This window comes from Diceros bicornis, chromosome X (genome assembly GCF_020826845.1).
Source record: "Diceros bicornis minor isolate mBicDic1 chromosome X, mDicBic1.mat.cur, whole genome shotgun sequence".
NCBI classification, from domain to species: domain Eukaryota; kingdom Metazoa; phylum Chordata; class Mammalia; order Perissodactyla; family Rhinocerotidae; genus Diceros; species Diceros bicornis.
Genome location: NC_080781.1, coordinates 33141063 through 33161501, shown reverse-complemented (window position 1 = coordinate 33161501; position 20439 = coordinate 33141063). Strand labels below are relative to the sequence as shown.

The 20439-nt window shown below is 43.2% G+C and overlaps 1 protein-coding gene across 1 annotated transcript in view; it reads left to right on the top strand.

Annotated features, from left to right (window-relative positions):
• SRPX (sushi repeat containing protein X-linked) overlaps window positions 1-20011 on the top strand; it is an 80177-nt gene extending 60166 nt beyond the window's left edge. The window contains exons 5-10 of the mRNA XM_058535640.1: window positions 2419-2545; window positions 4311-4432; window positions 5164-5343; window positions 6867-7000; window positions 9321-9442; window positions 19466-20011. Of these exons, the coding sequence (XP_058391623.1) occupies window positions 2419-2545; window positions 4311-4432; window positions 5164-5343; window positions 6867-7000; window positions 9321-9442; window positions 19466-19649 (869 nt within the window). The 3' untranslated portion in view covers window positions 19650-20011. The remainder of the gene's footprint in view (window positions 1-2418; window positions 2546-4310; window positions 4433-5163; window positions 5344-6866; window positions 7001-9320; window positions 9443-19465) is intronic.
• The last annotated feature ends 428 nt before the right edge of the window (window positions 20012-20439 follow it).

Sequence of the window (20439 nt, the reverse complement as noted above, 5' to 3'; positions counted from 1 at the left end):
GAGCTGGCTTTGGGAAGCTCTGAGACTCTTCACCCAGATAACCTAATTTGGAGCCTGTTTGTTCACAATGTCAACACGTCTAGCTGTTATAGAAAACAACCCAACATATCATCCAGATGTTTATTTTACATGACAGAGACTAAGAGTATCTCTTCACTCTGACAATGTTGCTCCGAAAAAATTTGGTAACACGGTGTAATTTTACATTGAAATCTATCTCCTCTCCTCAGCCCCTCCCCTTTCGCTTTAAATTTTTTTTAAATCAGTATGCTTTCTATGATGAAAGTGCCAGCTGTATTTGACCAGCAGGGGGCAGGTGTTGTATACTTCTCTTTCTGATTCGCCTAAAGCTGTGAAATTATAATTATATATTATCTGAATTATAAAAGTATGTCTTCTATCACCTATCATAGTTAAGAAAAAAAGGATTATTATTAAAAACTTAGCAACTGAAAATAGATACCTTGAATGCATTTACAGCAGCTTCCATTTCCTCATAACATTTATATACTTTATTTTATTACTTCTAAGAAGCACATTTTTTCACATTTTAATATCCCTGAAATTGAGATGCATCCCACAATTGATATTGAGTTAGATTCAGTAAAGTATGGTAGTTATTCAATTTAGGATTAGTGTATTAAGGCTGTAAATTCACACTCCATTGAAGCATGATGTAGAATGAAAATGAATTTGGATAGCTGAAGGCAAAATTGTTTAACAAATTATTCATAATTTCTTACCCTAAATAAGATAAGTTATTAGACAAGATGCAGGAGAAAATATATGAAGACTTTACTTGGTGCATTTAGTCTCTCAAAGATGTTTGTGATTCAGAATCAAATGACATTTAATTTTCATTCAGGTTGTAGTAGCATTTAAATAACTATCAGTTGATATGTAAAGCAATGCAAATCTAAATGTGGTTAATTTGCTATGCTTTCTTTAAATACATTCTCTCTCTGTTCAGAATCATCAAGTAGAATTTGCAAAAGTTTAAACTCCCCCTGCTCGTGATTTCACTTTAGCTATAGAAGGTGAAATCCAACCCAGTGACGAATTGACATCTCATTTATATCTAGCTTTTATTATCAACCCATCCTTTTTTTTTTTTTTTGTGAGGGAGGTCAGCCCTGAGCTAACATCCATGCTAATCCTCCTCTTTTTTTTTTGCTGAGGAAGACCAGCTCTGAGCTAACATCTATTGCCAATCCTCCTCCTTTTTTTCTTCCCCAAAGCCCCAGTAGATGGTTGTATGTCATAGTTGCACATCCTTCTAGTTGCTGTATGTGGGACACGGCCTCAGCATGGCCGGAGAAGCGGTGTGTCTGTGCGCGCCCGGGATCCAAACCCGGGCCGCCATTAGCGGAGCATGCGCACTTAACCGCTAAGCCACTGGGCTGGCCCTCCACCCATCCTTGATGGTGAGAGGGCAGAAATTCTATTACCAGGTAGAGAAACTACTTGGTGAAATTTGGGAGGCCTTTGGAGAGCCAGAGCCAAGGCAGAACTGCTATCCCCAAACAAAGAACCATAGAAATTGTCCAATGGCAGTTGGAGGGGAGAGTGGACCCAGACAGACCATCGTTTGTTTTAAGATGCTGAGGAATATTGTTGCGAATAGACAGAGCCAGAGGAGAGAGAGCTTGTTCCAGGAGTAAGTGCTCTGACTTGGGTTATAATCCACACTATCACTGTCTACATGGCCTTGAATAAATCACTTCACCTCTCTGAGCCTCAGTTTCCACATCTGTAAAATGAGTGTTGAGTGGCTCCTTTAAGCCTCCATAGCATTTACTTTTACCTCACCTGGAGCAGTGCCATTTTCTACCTCATGTCATATTTCATGTGTGGCAACATAATCCCCCTAATAGACTATGAACTCTTTGAGAAGCACATGATTCTCTTGCCTTTGTGTACCCCCAAACCCAGAAGTTGGAATGATGCCTTGAGTAAGGCAGGCACTCACTAAAGATTTGTTGCCTTGAATTGAATGGAACTAGATGATAGCTCAGGTACCTTTCTCTAATATTCTGTGATGCTGTCTATAAAGCAGGAGGGACCCACTATGGCTGAATGACTTCTAGCTGGGTAACTGCCATATTGCCAAGTCAGTAGGCAGAGTTTGGAAACATGGGAAGGAAGATGGTGTAGCTAATAAATTACCCCACAAGACACCTAGCAAGGCCAGGTGATTGCAGGTTTAACCAAGCACTTGTGAGTACTCAAACAATCTTCAAAACTCAGCAGGAGAAAAGGGGCAAGATGAAGGGAAGGAAGAGAAATACAGAGGGGTGAACCAACCCTTCAAAAATGGGGAGCACCTAGAGCCTTTGGCATGTCAAATGCAGGGTCTTGAACCCCAAGTTGACAAGATATTTCTTGATGATGGTGAGAATACTCTGGTTATATTTTCAGATGTGGAACCTCCTAGAATCCAGTGCCCAAGTGTGAAGGAACGCATTGCTGAACCCAATAAGCTGACAGTCCGGGTGTCCTGGGAGACCCCCGAGGGAAGAGACACAGCAGACGGCATTCTAACTGAGTAAGTGCAGCTTGGCAGCTGGAATGATGTTGCCTCTTTTATGTGAGACATTTACTACCCAGAGTGGGGAAGTGTGTGTATGCTGGTCTGTTTCTGCATTCAGACTCAGGACCGCACTCTTTCAGCTAGTCCTCATTCATGCTTTGTTTTTGTCAGTAGTCGTCTTCACCATCTGACATACTATATATTTGACTTATGTATTTGTTTATTGACTATGTCCACTACAGTATGTTTCCTGCCATATCCCTAATGCCCAGAACTGTGCCTCGCACATAGTTGGTACTCAGTAAATATTTGTTGAAGGAAAGAAGGGAAGTAGGAAGAGGTGGTGGGAAGAAGAGGGACAGGAAGAGGAAGCCATCTGGTTTATTCAGGGATAGAATCACCCCCATCGCCTGCCCAGGGGGCTCCTACTCATGCCCCCAGGCCTTACTAAGCTGTCACTTCCCTGGGAAGCCTCTGTGTCTCCCAGGTGGAGCCAGATGCTGCCCCCCTTGTGCTCTCTGTGAGTATGGTTTAGTGCAGAACTTTCCACCCCTTGATTTTTGGCACCTGCTTCTTTCAAAACTTTGGATTTTTAATTTATTTTTTAAAACTTGTGACCACATTAAACACTTACAGAAGAAGCTTATAAAAAAAGAGAAGATGTCTTCTGCCTTCTTCCCCATCCCAACCCCATTCTCCAGGACAAAGTGCATTAATAGTTTGACATACATCCAAAATGCTTTTAAAAACGTGTGGTTCTCTTTGGTGAAGTTGAGCTGCATGTTGTTCTAATCCAGCATCTGGGCCTGTACCCTTGCGGCTCTTTTATCGGCCTCCACGTTCCCTGAAGGCCACTACTTCCTGTCAGCACGTTCAACTCTGTGCCTTAAAGTTCACGGCCCTGTTAGACTTCCCCACTAAGTTTCCACCTATGGACAAAGGATACCTCTGAATTATCCCCTGGTGAGCCATGAGGCAGGGAAAGACTTTCTAGAATCCTATCAAACCTAGGCTGTGCAAGAGAAAACATTTTGAAGCAATTGTTAGCAATAACAGAACATCTTCTACTAGGAAGAGGGTGAGTCTCACCCCTAGCAGGACATTTGTTCCTACATCCTGATAATTTTCTCCCAGTGTACCATCTAGATAATACTGCTAGCTGTGTTCTTCCTTGTAACTCCTCAAAGATAAAGTTCAAACTTTATTAAAAAAATTATTTATTTGATGTCACATACACGTCACAAACCCCTAAAGAGAAACTTTAGGCAATTGGGATTAAAAAATAAGTCACAGTTGACATAATCAGGGATTGGGCCCACATAGAAAAGGCAGAGAAAGTTCTAGCAACCCCTGCGGGCCCAAATTGCCAATGACTGCTTGGACTGTATTGTCCAATGATTTTCCTCACAGAAAATTGCCTCATCCTCCCAACAGTGAGGCAATTCAGGTCCCCCCTGGAACAAAGGTGGGATGGGACAAAGACTTGGGCCCTGAGTTCTCAGCCTCCCCCATCCTCTGTTCTACATTCTAAACTCCCCAGGAATTGGGGACTTCCATTTTCTGGTCTCATACTGGTCTTCCAAAACAGAGTAAAGCTCAGGAAATTCTGTTCTTCAAGCAATCTTTGTTCTAGTCAAACTGGCCTAATGGTTGCCCTGTGCAGAGTGGGTACTCAACAAATGCCCATAATGAGGGTCTTTGATCATTAGGCTCACAATTGCCTAATTGTTGTTAGGCCTATAATGATCTTCTTTGGTGTTTCTGGGTTTTTTTCTTCAAGTGTTATTCTAAAAGGCCTCCCTCCAGGCTCGAATTTTCCAGAAGGAGACCACAAGATCCAGTACACAGTCTATGACAGAGCCGAGAACAAGGGCATTTGCAAATTTCGAGTTAAAGTAAGAGGTAAGAATACTGCTTAATGGCTTTTCCCCCTCTTTACAAGAGCAAAGGGAGGCAGGCCCTCAAGCAAGAACCTCTTTGAGTGCCCACTGCCATAGGCGTACTGCCTTCTGTGGATTAACCTCTGATGAGGCTAGGGGAAGCGTGCCATCTTAACGTCTGAATTTCACAATACAAATCCAGATGAGGGTCAGTGCTGGCAGATTATTTAAGGAGTCTGAGAGAGCAGTAAGCTAGTCTCACATGAGCCCACACCTGGCTGTCCCAGAAGAATATTATTCAATAACTTTTCCATCCCTGGGCTTGAGTGACCATCTAAAGCCTGCAAGTTCTTCTATAAAGGAGGTTAGAAGCCCCCTAGCTTGGGCCACCAGACCATGTTCTTGGTGTTCCAGAACCTCTACCTGAAAAAAATATTTTTAAGGTTTACTTTATGCCTCATGATTTGGGCAGCTAATTACTAACCATCTTTACTCGTTACTCTTCTGGGTTCAACCTCCTCATCTAAAACACAGAGGGCTAAACCACTTGATCTCAGTGGTCTCATTGGTATGAATAGTGACCATTCCAAGGCTCACCCACTGGCCAGATAGCCATCCCTGCCCCCTCACTTATTTCATAGGCTGATATAGAAGCCTGATTACAAAGCTGGTACCTCTGAGCCCTCACCTTCCCTGGTTACTCTGTTGAGGGGAGCTCAGCCCTGAGACCCCTCTGGGCTTGTATCCCTACAGTCAGACGCTGTGGCAAACTCAATGCCCCAGAGAATGGTTACATGAAGTGCTCCAGCGACGGCGATAATTACGGAGCCACCTGTGAGTTCTCCTGCATCGGTGGCTACGAGCTACAGGGTAGCCCTGCCCGAGTATGTCAATCCAACCTGGCTTGGTCTGGCACAGAGCCCACCTGTGCAGGTATGTGTGCAGCCCTCTCTCTAGCCAGCAGCAGAACCTGAAGACCCCTTGGTTCTGGATTCCAGTAGAGGGAGGTAGGGTTTCATTCTACACACTTGGAAAGGTTCAATGCCATCCCTCTTCATCTGATGGGGTGAAAATGATCCCTTGATCCTTGCTGCAGCTCATCTCATCCATTCTCCTCCTTTGCCTCTGCCTATCTTCTGATTTCTCTTTCATGTCCTCTAAGGAAGAAGCTGGAGGTGGGAACCCGGGACCAGCCTTTAGTGACTTGATGAATCAGCAGTCTGCTCTAGTTACCCTTGTTCCTCCATTCTACAAGTCTAAGGATCTTTTTTATAAAACTAGTAAACTACCACATACAGAGAATATAATGCCTGCTTTGCAGCACTGGCTTGGAATCACACAGGCCTCGGGCATTCAGAATCTTTCCTTCTATGTCAAATGAGGAAGATAATACCTGCTATTAGAGTTGTTCTAAGGATTAAATGAGGTCATCCACTGAACAGTGGAACAGAGCAGTGCCTGGCCCAGGGTAAGCCCTCAATACATGTCAGCTGTTATTACTGAGGAACAAAAATTGGGCTGGGTAGTGATAATAGTGTGAAATTTAGACTAGCCAGAAAATTCTGGACATAGCTCTTATTTATATACTCCTCTTTTTGTCTCATTCTCTGGTCCTTTCTCATCTTTATGCTTTCCCTTTAATCCCAGCCATTCAGAGGTAGGTGAGAGAGAGAGAGAGAGACATCAGCTAAATGCTTAAGGTTCTTCGATTTCATACATTAAAGTAGAAAGAACATACCTCTTTCCTTCTCCATCTCACTTTCTGAGGTAGGGAGAATAATGCTCCCCACCCCACCCCCCAAAAGATATCCACATCCAAATCCCCAGAACCTGTGAATATATTATCTTATGTAGCAAAAGGGACGTTGCAGATGTAATTAAGATTTTGAGATGGGGCGAGTAGCCTGGATTATCCAGGTGGGCCCAATGTAATCACGAGGGTCCTTATAAGAGGGAGGCAGAACTGCTATCCGAGTCAGAGAAAAAGAGGATGGAAGCAGAAGTCAGAGAGAAGAGAGATTTGAAGATGCTATCCTGCTGGCTTTGAAGACGGAGGAAGGACCACGAGCTGAGGAATGCAGGTAGCCTCTAGATGCTGCAAAAGGCGAGGAAGTATCCTCCCCTAGAACATCTGGGGGGAACAGCCCTGCCAACACTCTGACTCTAGCCCAGTGAAACCCATTCCAAACTTCTGATTGCCAGGACTGTAAGAGAATAAATCTGTGTGTGTTAAGCCACTAAGTTTGTGGTGACTTGTGACAGCAGCAAGAGGAAACTAACACACTTCCCCACTCTTCTCTCAGTGCTTCTTGGGACCACCTCCCGAATAAACTACTTACAATTGAATCTTTATCTCAGGGTCTACTTCTTACACATATGGTTCTGTGTCATCACAGGCTATGTTAAGTCAGAACAAGTAAGGAGTTTCTGACCCAGATGGCCATTTCTAATTACAGCCATGAATGTCAATGTGGGCGTCAGAACAGCAGCTGCGCTCCTGGATCAGTTTTATGAGAAAAGGAGACTCCTCATTGTGTCCACACCCACAGCCCGAAACCTCCTCTACAGACTGCAGCTGGGAATGCTTCAAGTGAGTCCTTGCCGCAGGGCCAAGGTGGGAAGGGGACCTCTAAGAGGAAGGGTCCAGACATTTCATTAAATGTAAAGGCCAGATTCAGTGCCTAGTCCTTTTACTATGAGCCTCAAGAACTAGCACTTCAGAGTTACCACTGTTTATTTCTGGTTCTGGGGCATAACCTGAATAACACTGACTCCCCAGGACTAACCCAATTGTTTTCCAACTAATGAGGTTTGTCTGTCTTCACTAATAAGCCTACTTGACATGCTGTCCAGGCCCAGCCAAAGAACAATTGTCTATACTGAACCTGTCCAGGATATGCCTGGGCTGGAGGCGATCAATCAGTTGTTAGCCCAAAAGGCTGGCTCAAGGAATGAGGGGAGTCCAGGAGCCCTCAGGCCCCAGGTCCTGCTCCAAGGGGCTTCCCCAGCTCTCACAGAGCTCCTCAGAAAGTGACAACAGTCTTTGAGACCAGTGATTCCCAAAGTGTGGTCCAGGGACCAGCAGCATCAGCACCACCTGGGGACTTGTTAGAGATGCGAATTCTCAAGCCCCATCCCAGACCTACTGGATCAGAATCTGCATTTTAATTAGACCTCCAGGTGATTCCTCAGCACCTTAAAGTTTGAGGAACACTTTTCTAGGAAATGTGTCCTTCTCAGCTGTGTAAATTTTGTAGCTACTAAATGAGGCAACCACTGTCTTTGGGGAAGGAAAAAACAAACAAACTAAAAGCTGAAAGGATCAAACTAGAACTTACTTGATTTTGTCCTAAAGCTGGTTTGCAATAAGAGTGGCCAACCTGACTGAATGCTCAAGAGGCAGGATGAGTGCTAGGTCATGGACACGGTGCTGCACCTTTTTTGCACTCCATTCATTTATTACAGTAAATAGAACTAAGTGTTTAGAATAATCTTAGTTTAATCAAAGGCTGCAATTTCACTTCTCGTTTCAGCATTAATACAATGAATAATGATATCTTTCTTAATTTTCCCCCTTTAGGGGGCTGGGCCCCCATGAACCATACAAAATTTTTGAGGCTCCTTTGATAGGAATCCAATTCATTGTGTCTTTTCTCCCAATCCCTGGCACCTTACCTCCATCCTTGTATCCCTTGTACCAGCCAGGGCCTTGCTCTTCAGGTAACACAAGCTCACACCACTCCATTGTGTGGGAAATTGGCCTTGCAGGCAGCCATTTTCCACAATGTATTTCCTGAGCTCTTCTTATTCCATAAAAAATGAATAAGCCAAACAACTTGCTTTTCCTCTATGTTGGGAAACCATGGCTTTTGTAGATAAAATTTTATTGGAACACAGCCACGCTCATTCATTTGTGCACTGTCTATGGCTGCTTTTGCACTATAATTGCACAACTGAATAGTAAGGACAGAGACCATCCAGCATGGTGAAGCCTAAAATGTTTACTATCTGGCCCTTTACAAAAAAATGTTTGCTGACCCCCGCCCTAGGCTATCCCATTCCTTCAGGTACTAGCTGAGTTACTAATCAACTAGATGAAGAAGATATTTGGAATCAAGATGTTTGTATGTGACCTCCCCCTACTCAACATATTTATATTTGCATTTTAACCAGAGCCTTTAAGGAAAGGTTTGCTTGACTTAGGTATTTCAGTTAGAATAATAAAAAAGTATATTTTTACCTTTTCCAACTTTTCTACCAATTCTGTCATCCCATATAGGGATGTTTCAGTAGAATTATAGTAAAAAAAACAATTGGTGTTCTAATAATTCAGGAGTTTCAAATTTTTTTCCCCGTTTAGGCAGATTCGTCTTAGTTACTTTTTTGTTCCCTTATTGCCGTTGCAGCTCCTGATGAGACCTGGCATGTAGTTGATGGGCCCTGTTCCCGAGGCTCTTGCCAAGGGCCAGCTCAGAGGGCTGGAACCTTTTATCTTTGTTTTCCTGTCTCCTTTGGGCCTAGAGCAAGGGGATGTGGAGGGTAAAAACAAGGGCAGATAAGAGGATTCTGGAAATACTCTTCTCTCCTTGCAAAGACAAATTGAGAATCCTCAGGGAGTGGTCTTGGACACTTTCTAGGAAATTTGGCGCCTGTGAGGTCTCACCCCATCTGGATATACAAAGACTGCCATTTTGCTTAGGTTTTCAAAATCCCATTGCCAAGCCATTTCTGAATGATTCCTCTAGGAAGGTATTTAGGTTTTATAGCCACCGGTTTAACCCCAATTTCTCAACTGTTTTCAGGGCAGTGTGGAGTGGGCAAATAAACTTCCAAAAACAGACCAGTGTTGCTTCTGTCAGTCTGTAGTTTGACATGGAAGTCTCTTTCTGCCACTATTGTTTTTTTTCCAGCAAGCACAGTGTGGGCTAGATCTTCGACACATCACCGTGGTGGAGCTGGTAGGCGTGTTCCCGACCCTCATCGGCAGGATAGGAGCAAAGATTATGCCTCCAGCCCTAGCTCTGCAGCTCAGGTAGGAGGAAGTCCTGTCCTTCAGTTTTATCCCCTATACATGCACATTTTTTTCTGATCGGGTTCCCTGATTTCTTTCTACTCAGTATTGATTCCAGGTAACCTTCAACATTTAATTGCTTTTATTCCAGGAGTATTATAACCATGTTAATTGGCATGTTGCTGCTTGTCCAAATATACCGTGCAGTGGGTAATTACCAGTATTCTCTTCTTTCCCCCTCCAACCAAGTGTTTTTGCTTTGTCTTTGTTCTTTTTTTTTTTTTTTTTTTTTTCCTTTGGTGGGAGTGAGATGGGTAGGGGAGAGCCTGCAAAAAGGACTTAAGCAATCCTTGGTCTTATTAAGAGGGCAGGCATCCAATTAGCCCTTCCAGGCTTGGCCTCCTTTTCCTCCATGCTTCCAGGGCACTTGTCCATACCCCCATTTTAACAATTATATTTTATTTTGGTAACACTTATAAAGCCAGAACCGTGGTGTTCAGACTCTGAGTAATGGTACATTAAAGAAGAATTCAACATCCAAAAGGTAATTTCAGAACAACCCAAATTTTAACATGCATCTCTTGACCACTGTGAAAAGGATAATTAGGCTAAAGCAAAACTCCTTAAAATCTTCCTTTCTCACCCATCTTTTTCTCTCACACACTGCAAGGGAGGGTGCAGATCTCTGTTCTCCATAGTCTCTCAGGGTCCCAGGCTGATGGCAGCTCCACCATCTTGTAGCATCAGCATCCAGAACACATGGCTTCCAGATTTCTGCAAAAGGGGAAGAGAGTAAAAAAACCAACCACACCCCTCTTTTATGCTTCACATTGGAAGCATAAAATGGCTCTCTCTTCCAGTCCATTGGCAGGAACTTGTCACATCATGGCGATCGAACTTCAAAGGAGGCTGGGAAATGCAGTCTTTATTCCTAGGAAGAAGCAAATGAAATAGGACCTGGTGAACCCTCTCACAGATGTTCAAAGAGGGTCACAGAAATTCCTTGAGAGATTATATGATAGAAATATGTCCTTAGCAAGCAATGTTATAGATTGACACAATAGCTTCTTTCTCTAATTTCCCTATTTCCCATCTGCCTTTTGAACCATCCCATGTTTGATTTATACCTCTCTCTAGCTAGGGTCTGCCCCATCCACACCAAGGTCAAAAACTCAGAGGGTCAGGGATGGGGAAAAAAAGAGGATGCCTGAATTCTCTTTAGTTGGCTGAAGGAGGGAGAAGGCTGGGTACACTCATAAGCTTTTATATATATATTTTTTTTGTCCTACCGCATTTGCAGCTGGCACCATCCTAGAGTGTTAATGCTTTTGAGGTCAGTAGCAGATCTTTTCAATATTTGCTACCCAGTACCTAGCACAGTGCCTGGCACCATGTTGGTGCTAAGTAAGTGGAGTAAATGACTCTAAATTAAAACAGCTTTACTCTTCCCAGGGGTGATAGTAGACTTTAAGAGTGTAATTACTAATTATTCAAGTTGAAGACCACAAAACTCAAGAGGGAGGACTATGCTTACATCTAAAATTTTATAATGAAAATTCTCTAAGTTTTATGAAGCTGTTGCTTATTTAGAACTACCTGCTCATACCCTATGTCAATGATTTTTTTTAAAAACTTGTTGCAGAATTTGCTAAACGTTTTGCTTTGGATTGCAGATATATATATAAAGGGAATCTATAAAATCTTGATGTGATTTTTAAACGGTTTAAATTTGAAAAACAGAAAAATCTGATTTAAGGAAAAACAAACCTATCATTCAAGTTGTATATGTTGGGGCTACTATAGATCTCTGTAGGTTGAGGATGATTTAAGCAACAAGTAAGTTGCATAAATGAATTATGCAGTGGTTCTCAGACTTGAGCCTGCAACAGAATCCCCTGGAGGGCAATTAAAACGCAGATTGCAGCCCCACCCCCAGAGTTTCTGATTTAGTAGGTCTAGGATGGGGCTGGAAATTTGCATTTCTAGCAAGTTCCCAGGTGTTGCTGATGCTTCTGTTCTGGAGATCACACTGTGAGAAACACTGGCCTAGTGGTTAGAAAAGATGCTTGATATGATTTCAGACTTCTTAAATTTATTAAGACTTGTTTTTTGGCCTAACATATAATTTATCCTGGAGAATGTTCCATGTGCACTTGACAAGAATGTGTATTCTGTTGCTTTTGGATGGAATGTCTATATATATATCTACTAAGTCCATCTGGTCTAATATATTGTTTAAAACAGATGTTTCCTTATTGATTTTCTGTATGGATGATCTATCCATTGATGTAAGTGGGGTATTAAAGTCCCCTACTATTATTGTATTGCTTTCTATTTCTCCCTTTACATCTGTTAATACTTGCTTTATATATTTAGGTGCTCCTATGTTGGGTGCATAAATATTTACAAATGTTATATCCTCTTATTGTATTGACCCCTTTATCATTATGTAATGCCCTTCTTTGTCTCTTATTACAGTCCTTGTTTTAAAATATATTTTGTCTGATGTAAGTATAGCTACCCCAGCTTTCTTTTGGTTTTCATTTGCGTGGAATATCTTTTTCCATCCCTTCGCTTTCAGTCTGTGTATGTCCTTATGTCTGAAGTGACTCTCTCATAGGCAGCATATAGATGGGTCTTGTTTTTATCTATTCAGCCACTCTGTCTTTTGATTGGAGCATTTAGTCCATTTACATTTAAAGTAATTATTGATAGATATGTACTTATTGCCATTTTTTAAATTGTTTTCTGGCTATTTTGTAGTTCCTCTGTTCCTTTCTTTTTTTTCTTTTTCTCTTCCTTTGTGGTTTGATGACTTTCTTTAGTGGTATACTTAGATTCCTTTCTCATTATCTTTTGTGTATCTACCATAGGTTTCTGTTTTATGGTTACCGTGAGGCTTACCTATAACAACTTATGTTTATAATGGTCTGTTTTATGTTGATAATAACTTAATTTTGAATGCATTCAAAAGGTCTATATTTTTATTCTCTCCTCATTTTGTTTTTCATGTCACATTTTACATCTTTTAATCTTGTGTATCCCTTAACTAATGATTGTAGTCATAGTTATTTCTACTACTTTTGTCTCTTAACCTTCATACTAGCTTTATGAGTGATTAATCCACTACCTTTACTGTATATTTTCCTTTACCAGTGAGACTTACACTTTTATATGTTTTCTGTTACTAATTAGCACCCTTTCTTTTCAGGTTAAAGAAGCCCTTTTAACATTTCTTGTAAGACTGGTCTATTGGTGGCTGGTCTTTTAGCTTTTGCTTGTCTGGAAGCTTTATCTCTCCTTCAATTCTGAATGACAACTTTACCAGGTAGAGTATTCTTGGTTGGCATTTCTTTTCCCTAGTACTTTGAACTTATTGTGCCGCTCCCTTCTGGCCTGTAGAGTTTCTGCTGAAAAATCTGATAGTCTTGTGGGAGTTCCCTTGTATGTAACAAGTGGTTTTTCTCTTGCTGCTTTTAAGATTCTCTCCTTGTCTTTAACTTTTGAGATTTTAAGTATGATGTGTCTCTGTGTGGGTCTCTTTAGATTCCTCTTATTTGGAACTCTCTGGGCTTCCTGGATCTGGATATGTTTCCTTCCCAAGGCTAGGGAACTTTTCAGCCGTTATTTCTTCAAATAAGTTTTCTGCCCCTTTCTCTCTCTGTTCTCCTTCTGGGACTCCTATGATGTGAGTGTTAGTCCGCTTGATGTTGTCCCATAAGGCCCTTAAGCTATTTTTATTTCTTTCATTATTCTTTTTTGCTGCTTTGATTGGATGAGTTCTATTGCCCTGTCCTTGAGTTTACTGATCCTTCCTTCTGCTTCATCTAGTCTGCTTTGAACCCCTCTAGTATGGTTTTTAGTTCAGTTCTTGTATTCTTCAGCTTCATGAGCTCTATTTGGTATTTGCTTATATTTTCTATCTCTTTGTTGAAGTTAACACTGTTTTCATCCATTCTTCTCCCAAGTCTGAGCATCTTTATGATAATTACGTTGAACTCTTTGTCAGGTAGAGTACTTATCTCCATTTCATTAAGGTTATTTTCCAAGGTTTTATCTTGTTCTTTCATTTGGAACATATTCCTTTGTTTCTTCATTTTGCTGGACTCTCTGTGTTGGTTTCTATACAGTAGATCAAACAGCTAACTCTTCTGGTCTTGAAGGAGTGGCCTCTTGTATGACATGAACCTTTGATCATTCAACCCTGCCCTAGCTCTTGGTTGTCTCTCAAACATTTGTGATTGTCCAAGCAGCCTATTTTTAATAGCTTTTTAAGAGAGTGTGCCAAGACGTGTATGTGTCTCAAAGGGGAGTATGTCAGTTAACACCTAGATTCAGGCTGATAGGAAGCCAGACCCTCCCTCAGGCAGCAGCTTTTAAAGTATGCAAGTACATACAGTCCTGTGGGACTGCAAGTGTAATCCCTGCTGGCCACCAGAGCCTGGCAATCTGGAGATGTCCTCTGGGTGGCAGTCACAAAAATTGGGGCTTCAGGCGAGTGTATAAGCTCCTTTCTGGGAGATACCAGTGAGCTGTAGTGAGGCAGAGTGGGAGCACAAAGATGGCATCTTCTGCCCTGTGTTCCCTGAGAGTCCCTCTGCAGGCTCCTAGATGTGTGCCAAACCTGAACCCTGCCCCTGAGGCTCTAGGACAAACAAATAGGCTTCTTTCACAGAAAGACTAGGGTTGTGTTTGTCTGCTGTCTGTGCAGTGCCCAGGGGGTGATAGCCTGCCAAGATCTGTCTCTTAGATTGTTACAGTCCCAGGGTACCCAGGAACACAAGCCCTCCTGGCCACTAGAGCTAGGTGATCAGGGGGTATTCCCTGGGCAGCATTTGCAAAAACAGGGGCACCTAACATGTATACGAGCTCCCCTCTGATAGATGCTGGTACTCAGGAGCACAACAGAGGGGGATCACGATGATAGCACCTGCCCTCTGAGGTCTCTGGAAAGGTTTATAGTCAGCCCTTAGATGTGTTTAATTAGAAGCCTGCCTCTCAGGCTGCAGCTATGATGATAAACTAATAGGCCTCTTTCACAGAAAGACTGAGCTCCTGGGTCTGTTGCCTCTTGCTGTACCCTGAGGGTGGTAGTTTAAGGACTCTTCTTCCATTGGTTACAGTCCTGTGGGACCCATGGGCATAAGCACTGCTGGCCACCAGAGCTAGATGATGTAGAGATGTACCCTGACAGCAGCCACAAATGTCAGGGCGCCAGACAAGGGTATAAGCTGCTTTCTGGAAGATAACCAGTGAGCTGAGACAAGGCGAGGGAGAGTGTGAAGATGGAGCCTACGAGCTGGAGTGAGGTAGTTGTGGGAGTGCAAAGAGGGCACCTACTGATAAAAGAAAGAAAAGACAGAGATAAAAAGGAGACAGAGAGGAAGACACACACAGGGAGAAAGACAGAGACAATAGACAGACAGAAACAGAGAGACAGAGTGAGACTGAATGAGACAGAGCGACAGAGTGAGAGACAGAGCAAGAGAGACAGAGAAAGACAGGAGAGGGTGAGATACAGGAGAGACAGAGATAAAGACAGTCAGAGACAGAGTGAGACACACAGAGTAAGTGAGACAGGGACAAGGGCAAGAGACAGTAAGAGACAAAGACAGGAGAGAGAGTCTGAAACAGAGCAAGAGAGCAGGACAGACAGTGACAGAGCAAGGGTGAGAGACTGAGGAAGATGGCAAGGAGACAGAAAGAGAGGGCAAGAGGGTGAGAGTGAGACAGGAGAGAGACAGACAGAGAGGAAACAGGGGGAGCAAAAGAGATAGGAGGCAGAGAGGGACAAAGAGACAGGAGAGAGACAGACAGACAGAGACAGACACAGAGCAAAGGCAAGAAGGTGAGACAGATGGAGAGGAGACAGAACAAGACAGAGATGAGAGACAGAGAGGGACAAAGATGGAGAGAGAGAGCAAAAGAGACAGGAGACAGAGACTGACAGTGAGACAGACAGTGACAGAGATAGCAAGGGCAAGAGAGCGAGACAGTGAGAGAGACAGAGAGACAGAAAGAGAGGGCAAGAGGGTGAGACAGCAAGAGAGGACAAAGATGGACAGAGAGACAGAAGAGAGCGAGAGGAGAGACAGAGTGACAGAGACAGACAGACAGAGCAAGAGAGAAAGGCAGACAGATGCAGACAGAGCGAGCAAGACAGACAGTGAGAGAGAGAGAGAGACAAAGTGAGGTCGAGAGACAGAGGAGACAGAATGAGATAGGAGACAGAGCAAGAGAGAGGAGACAGAGACATACAGACACAGGATAGAGACAGAGTACCAAAGACAGAGAGAGACAGACAGGAGAGAGGCAGACAAAGACTGACAGAGAGAGACATAGAGACACAGAGGAGATAGAACAAGACAGAGACACAGTTGAGATGAGATACAGAGAGTGAGACAGAAAGTGAGACAAACAGTGGCAAACTGAGTGAGAGAGAGAGAGACAGAGCAAGACAGAGAGAGAGGGGGCAAAAGGGCAGGAGGGACACACAGGGACTGAGAGTCAGAGATAGAGACAGAGAGACAAAGAGGCATGAGACAGAGACAGAAAGAGAGAAAAAACAGGAGAGAGGAAGAGATGAGATAGAGTGAGAGGAGAGATAGGGCAAGAGATGGAGATTTACAGACAGAGACAGAGAGAGACAAAGACAGAGACAGGAGACAGACAGGAGACAGAGGGACAGAGCGAGGCAAAGAGAACCAGAGAGATGGGAGAGAGAAAGAGACAGGTAGACACAGAAGAGAGACAGGACACAGAGACAGGAGAGTTACAGAGAGGGACAAAGAGAAAGGCAGACCAAGACAGAGACAAAGAGGAACAGAGAGAAAGATAGAGAGCAAGACATCCAGAGACACACAGAGAGATAGGAGACAGAGACAGGGGACAGAGAGATCATGATAGAGTGAGAAAAGGAGAGAGAGACAGAGAGCAAGAGAGACGGTAAGCAGAGAGGAACAGAGAGAGAGAATGAGCAAGACACAGAGACAGAGAGAGACAGACAGACAAGGAGAGACAGACATACAGAGAGAGAGAGAAAGAGTGACAAAGACAGAGTAAGAGACAAAGAGAACAACAGAGCGAGAGAGAGACAAAGAGAAAGACAGAGAGTGAGAGATTGAGACAGAGACAGAGCGAAAGATAGACAGAACGAGAGAGAGAGCCAGACAGAGACAGAGCAAGGCAATAGAGGGAGACAGAAAGAGAGAGGGTGAGGATGAGAGAGACCAACAGAGAGAGAGGGGAAGACAGAGAGTGAGAGATCGAAACAGAGAAAAAGCAGGGCGAATCACACAGGCAGAGAGAGAGAGAATAAGACAGACAGATGACACCTGCTGGCTGTAGCAAGGGAGAAGGATAGTGTGAAGATGGCACCCACTGGCAAAAAAAGAAAAATCAAGACAAAAGAAAAAAAAAGAGCTGGTGTCCACTGGTTTTGGCAGGACAGAGGGAGAGCACAACAATGGTGCCCACCAGCCTCCTTCCCCAGAGAGTACCCCAGCAGACCCCTGCCCCTCAGTCCAATGCTTTAAAATTATCATCTGGGCCTCTTTGACATAAAGTCTGGGTGCTTTTCAAACAGCAGCTTCTGTACTGCACCTTGTGGTGAGTGAGTCTGCACGGGAGCCCTTTACCCCGTTTTCCAGTTTGCCACAGCCTGTGGCACAAACCCCATTGGTTTTCAAAGGTAGATGTTTTGGGAGCTCATCTCACAGGTGCTGGTCTTAAAAGTTGGGGTGCCCAATGTGGGTTACGAGCCCTTGGCTCCTCAGGGAGAGGCTCCCAGTTGTGAGTTCCTTCCTGATGGTGGGTCACTGTGCTGGGGGGCAGGGAGGGTGGGGTTTTTGGTGAGATTGTGTCTCAGCCTCTCCTACCCACTTGCATGTGGTTTCCTTCTAACTTGCCCAATATGCAGGAATTGCTCCACTACTTTTTTAGGGTTTTTTTTGGAGAAAGTTGTTCCATCTGTAGTTGTAGATTTGGTATGTCCATGGGAGGAGGTGAGTTCCGGATCTTCCTACATCAGCATCTTGAACTGGAACCTCCCATGTTATTTTTTTGAGTCTAGAAGATTCTCCAGGAGGAAGTCATTCCAATCTGATGACAGACATTTATGTAACTCCAACATACTGGTGGCACTACCCCTCATCCTGTGGGGTGTCTGATCATCCATCCCCAAGATTTCCGTGGTCTCTTGGCCACGGTGGGATGCATTCCTGTGCCTGTTGCTAGCCTGCTGATCTGACCACTCATCACTTCCCATGGCAGTTTTCCCTCTTTATATTCTGTGTCAATCAAGGCACAAGGCTCACATGAGGAATGTGTGTGGTAGCAGATGGTGGCACCATGGGCGGGGGGGGGGCGGTGGCGGGCGTCTCCATCCTAGCCTCATCAGCGCTGTAACATCAAATGCTCCAATTCCTCACTGGTCACCCTTTCCCACAGGCTACAGCCACCACAACGTTCCTTGGCCTTTTTCTCCATCCAGACTTGCTTACTTCTCTACTCTTCTGTTGCTTGGGACACCCCCTTTCTTGCGGCCTAGGACTTCTCCCCCGGCCAAAAATCTCTCTCAATACTTCTGTCCTTAAAGATGCAGAGCAGTTTAGCTCTCCATTCTCACCTCACCTCACGGTCTACATTTACATATTCAAAGACTCATTAATGCACTCCACAAGTCATCTACTCCTGTGCTCCCCTCTTAGAACCACAGGAAACCTGACAGAGACATTATAATGTTGTTTTTCTGTTATTTCTAGTCACTAAAATGGATTTGCAGTTTAGCTTCCCACTGGGATAAAATATAAATTATTCCCATCTTTCCTAAAACTATTAAAAGGCAGAAGAAAGTATAGTCAGTTTGGCTTTTGAGTAATGATTTTTTTTTCCTTCCTCCATTTGTGTGAGGAAAAAATATTTCACTTTAAATCCAGATGGCAGTGTATATTCTGCCTCACAACAATCTCAAGAAATCACAACTAAAAAACAAAATCTGGAGAAGAAACTCTGAGTGGGCTCATTTTTTCCCTGGGCTCAGCTTATTTGTTTGCTTTCTCTGGCTTTTTTCATCTAAATGTGTTTGAATTGATATGAAAATCATATTTTTTACATAGTTTAAATTCTAGTGTGGTAGAGTAGAAAAGGACATTAGACTTTTGAAACCACTTAAAATTCTTTTTGGAATTGAGGTACAAATTATAATTAACCAAGTCAATATACCTAGACTGTAGACCAAGTTCATTCCCCTCTAACTGTGCAGCCCTGAGCTGGTTACTGAATGGGCCAGAACTACAGTGTTTGGAAAGGTATTTCAATCAGCTTCATCTAGTCCAGGGTTTCTCAACTTTGCCACTATGACATTTGGGGATGGATAATTAATTCTTTGGGAGGGGGCACTGTCCTGTGCATTGTAGGATGTTAAGGAACATTCCTGGCCTCTACCCACTAGAGACCAGTAGCATCCCCCTCTCCATTGTGACAGCCAAAAATGCGTCCAGACATAGCCAAAGGCCCCCGGGGGGGGGGGGGCAAAATCACCCTTGTTGCTAACCATTGACGTAGTGTGTATGTGGTTGTGCAAACCTAGTTGGCAAACTTGAGTTGACTCCAATTAATACAAAAAAATCTGTTAGCATTGTTGTAAATGCCTTGTAGTAACTATTGGTATATAGTACCACTGTAGGCCTCAAGTCTTCCTGACCATTATAATCTAAAGCAGTATAATCTATAGTATAATCTGAGTATAATCTATAATCTACTCAAACTTTCATGTGCATCCCAGTCATAATGCAGATGATAATATTTCAGTAGGTTTGGGGTAGAGCATGAGGTTCTCCATTTCTAACAAACAGGTTCCAATGTGATGCTGCTGGTCCAAGGATCATACTTGGAGTAGTTGCAAGGGTCTAAAGGATGATTCAGTCCTTTGTGGTAGAAGCCTTTCTCTGAACACAGTATCACTATAGGGCATGTGTTGGTCCACTAGAACCTTGGGAGTCAGGTTTGACGTAGTCTTCTCTTTTCTTTGTCTGTCTTCCCTAGGCTGTTGCTGCGAATTCCTCTCTATTCCTTCAGTATGGTGCTAGTGGATAAGCATGGCATGGACAAGGAACGCTATGTCTCCCTGGTGATGCCTGCGGCCCTCTTCAATCTGATTGACACTTTCCCCTTGAGAAAAGAGGAGATGGTTCTGCAAGCGGAAATGGGCCAGACCTGTGCCACCTGATATGATGGTTCCTCTCTTGGCAGCTCCTCTTCTTTCTCTACATAGTGCTATGCACATGGAAAAGCCTTAAAAATATCCTTGATGTACAGATTTTTATTTGTAATTTTTAAAGTCTATTTTATTATGAGCTTTCTTTGCACTTAAAAATTAGCAGAATGCTTTTTGTACTTCGAAGTGTTCCAAAAAAATGATATGAATAGGATATGTACGTGAACTCTACTCCATCATGGCTGGTTAATTTTGTAGAGAAATTAAAAACCACAACCATACACATGCTTTCAATGTGTTATTCAGTGTGACACATAACTTTCTTCTATTGTTTTTTTTAATATAAAACTTTTAATAAAATATTTTGGAGCAAATTTATTAAAACTCATTTTGTTTTTCAAGCACCAGCCATACTTGCTCAGTGTTGTCAATGGTTTTATGACTGTGATTCTAAGTGGTGGTTTGTGAATGGAAAAAATGTGATTGGTTTTGTCAGGAGGAGCCCAGCTGAGCTGGGAGAGCTGAGCGTTCAGGTATTGGAGTAGCCTATTAAAGCCACAAGCCAAAAATGAAAGAAAGAGTTGTTAAGCCTTTAATTAGTCACTTTATACCATCACAGTATTAAACAGGAGGCTAAAATTGGAGGAAGTGCCAATTCTTCCCATTCTGTTTTTCCCAATGGACCAGTGCACCAGTCGAAGGCCAGGTGAGTCAGCAAAGATAGACATGGGGGTGGTCATGCTGTTAAGGGAGACGTGAGCTCCGGCAGTTTAATGGCCTCTGGGGTTGGGGAAGGGGGGGG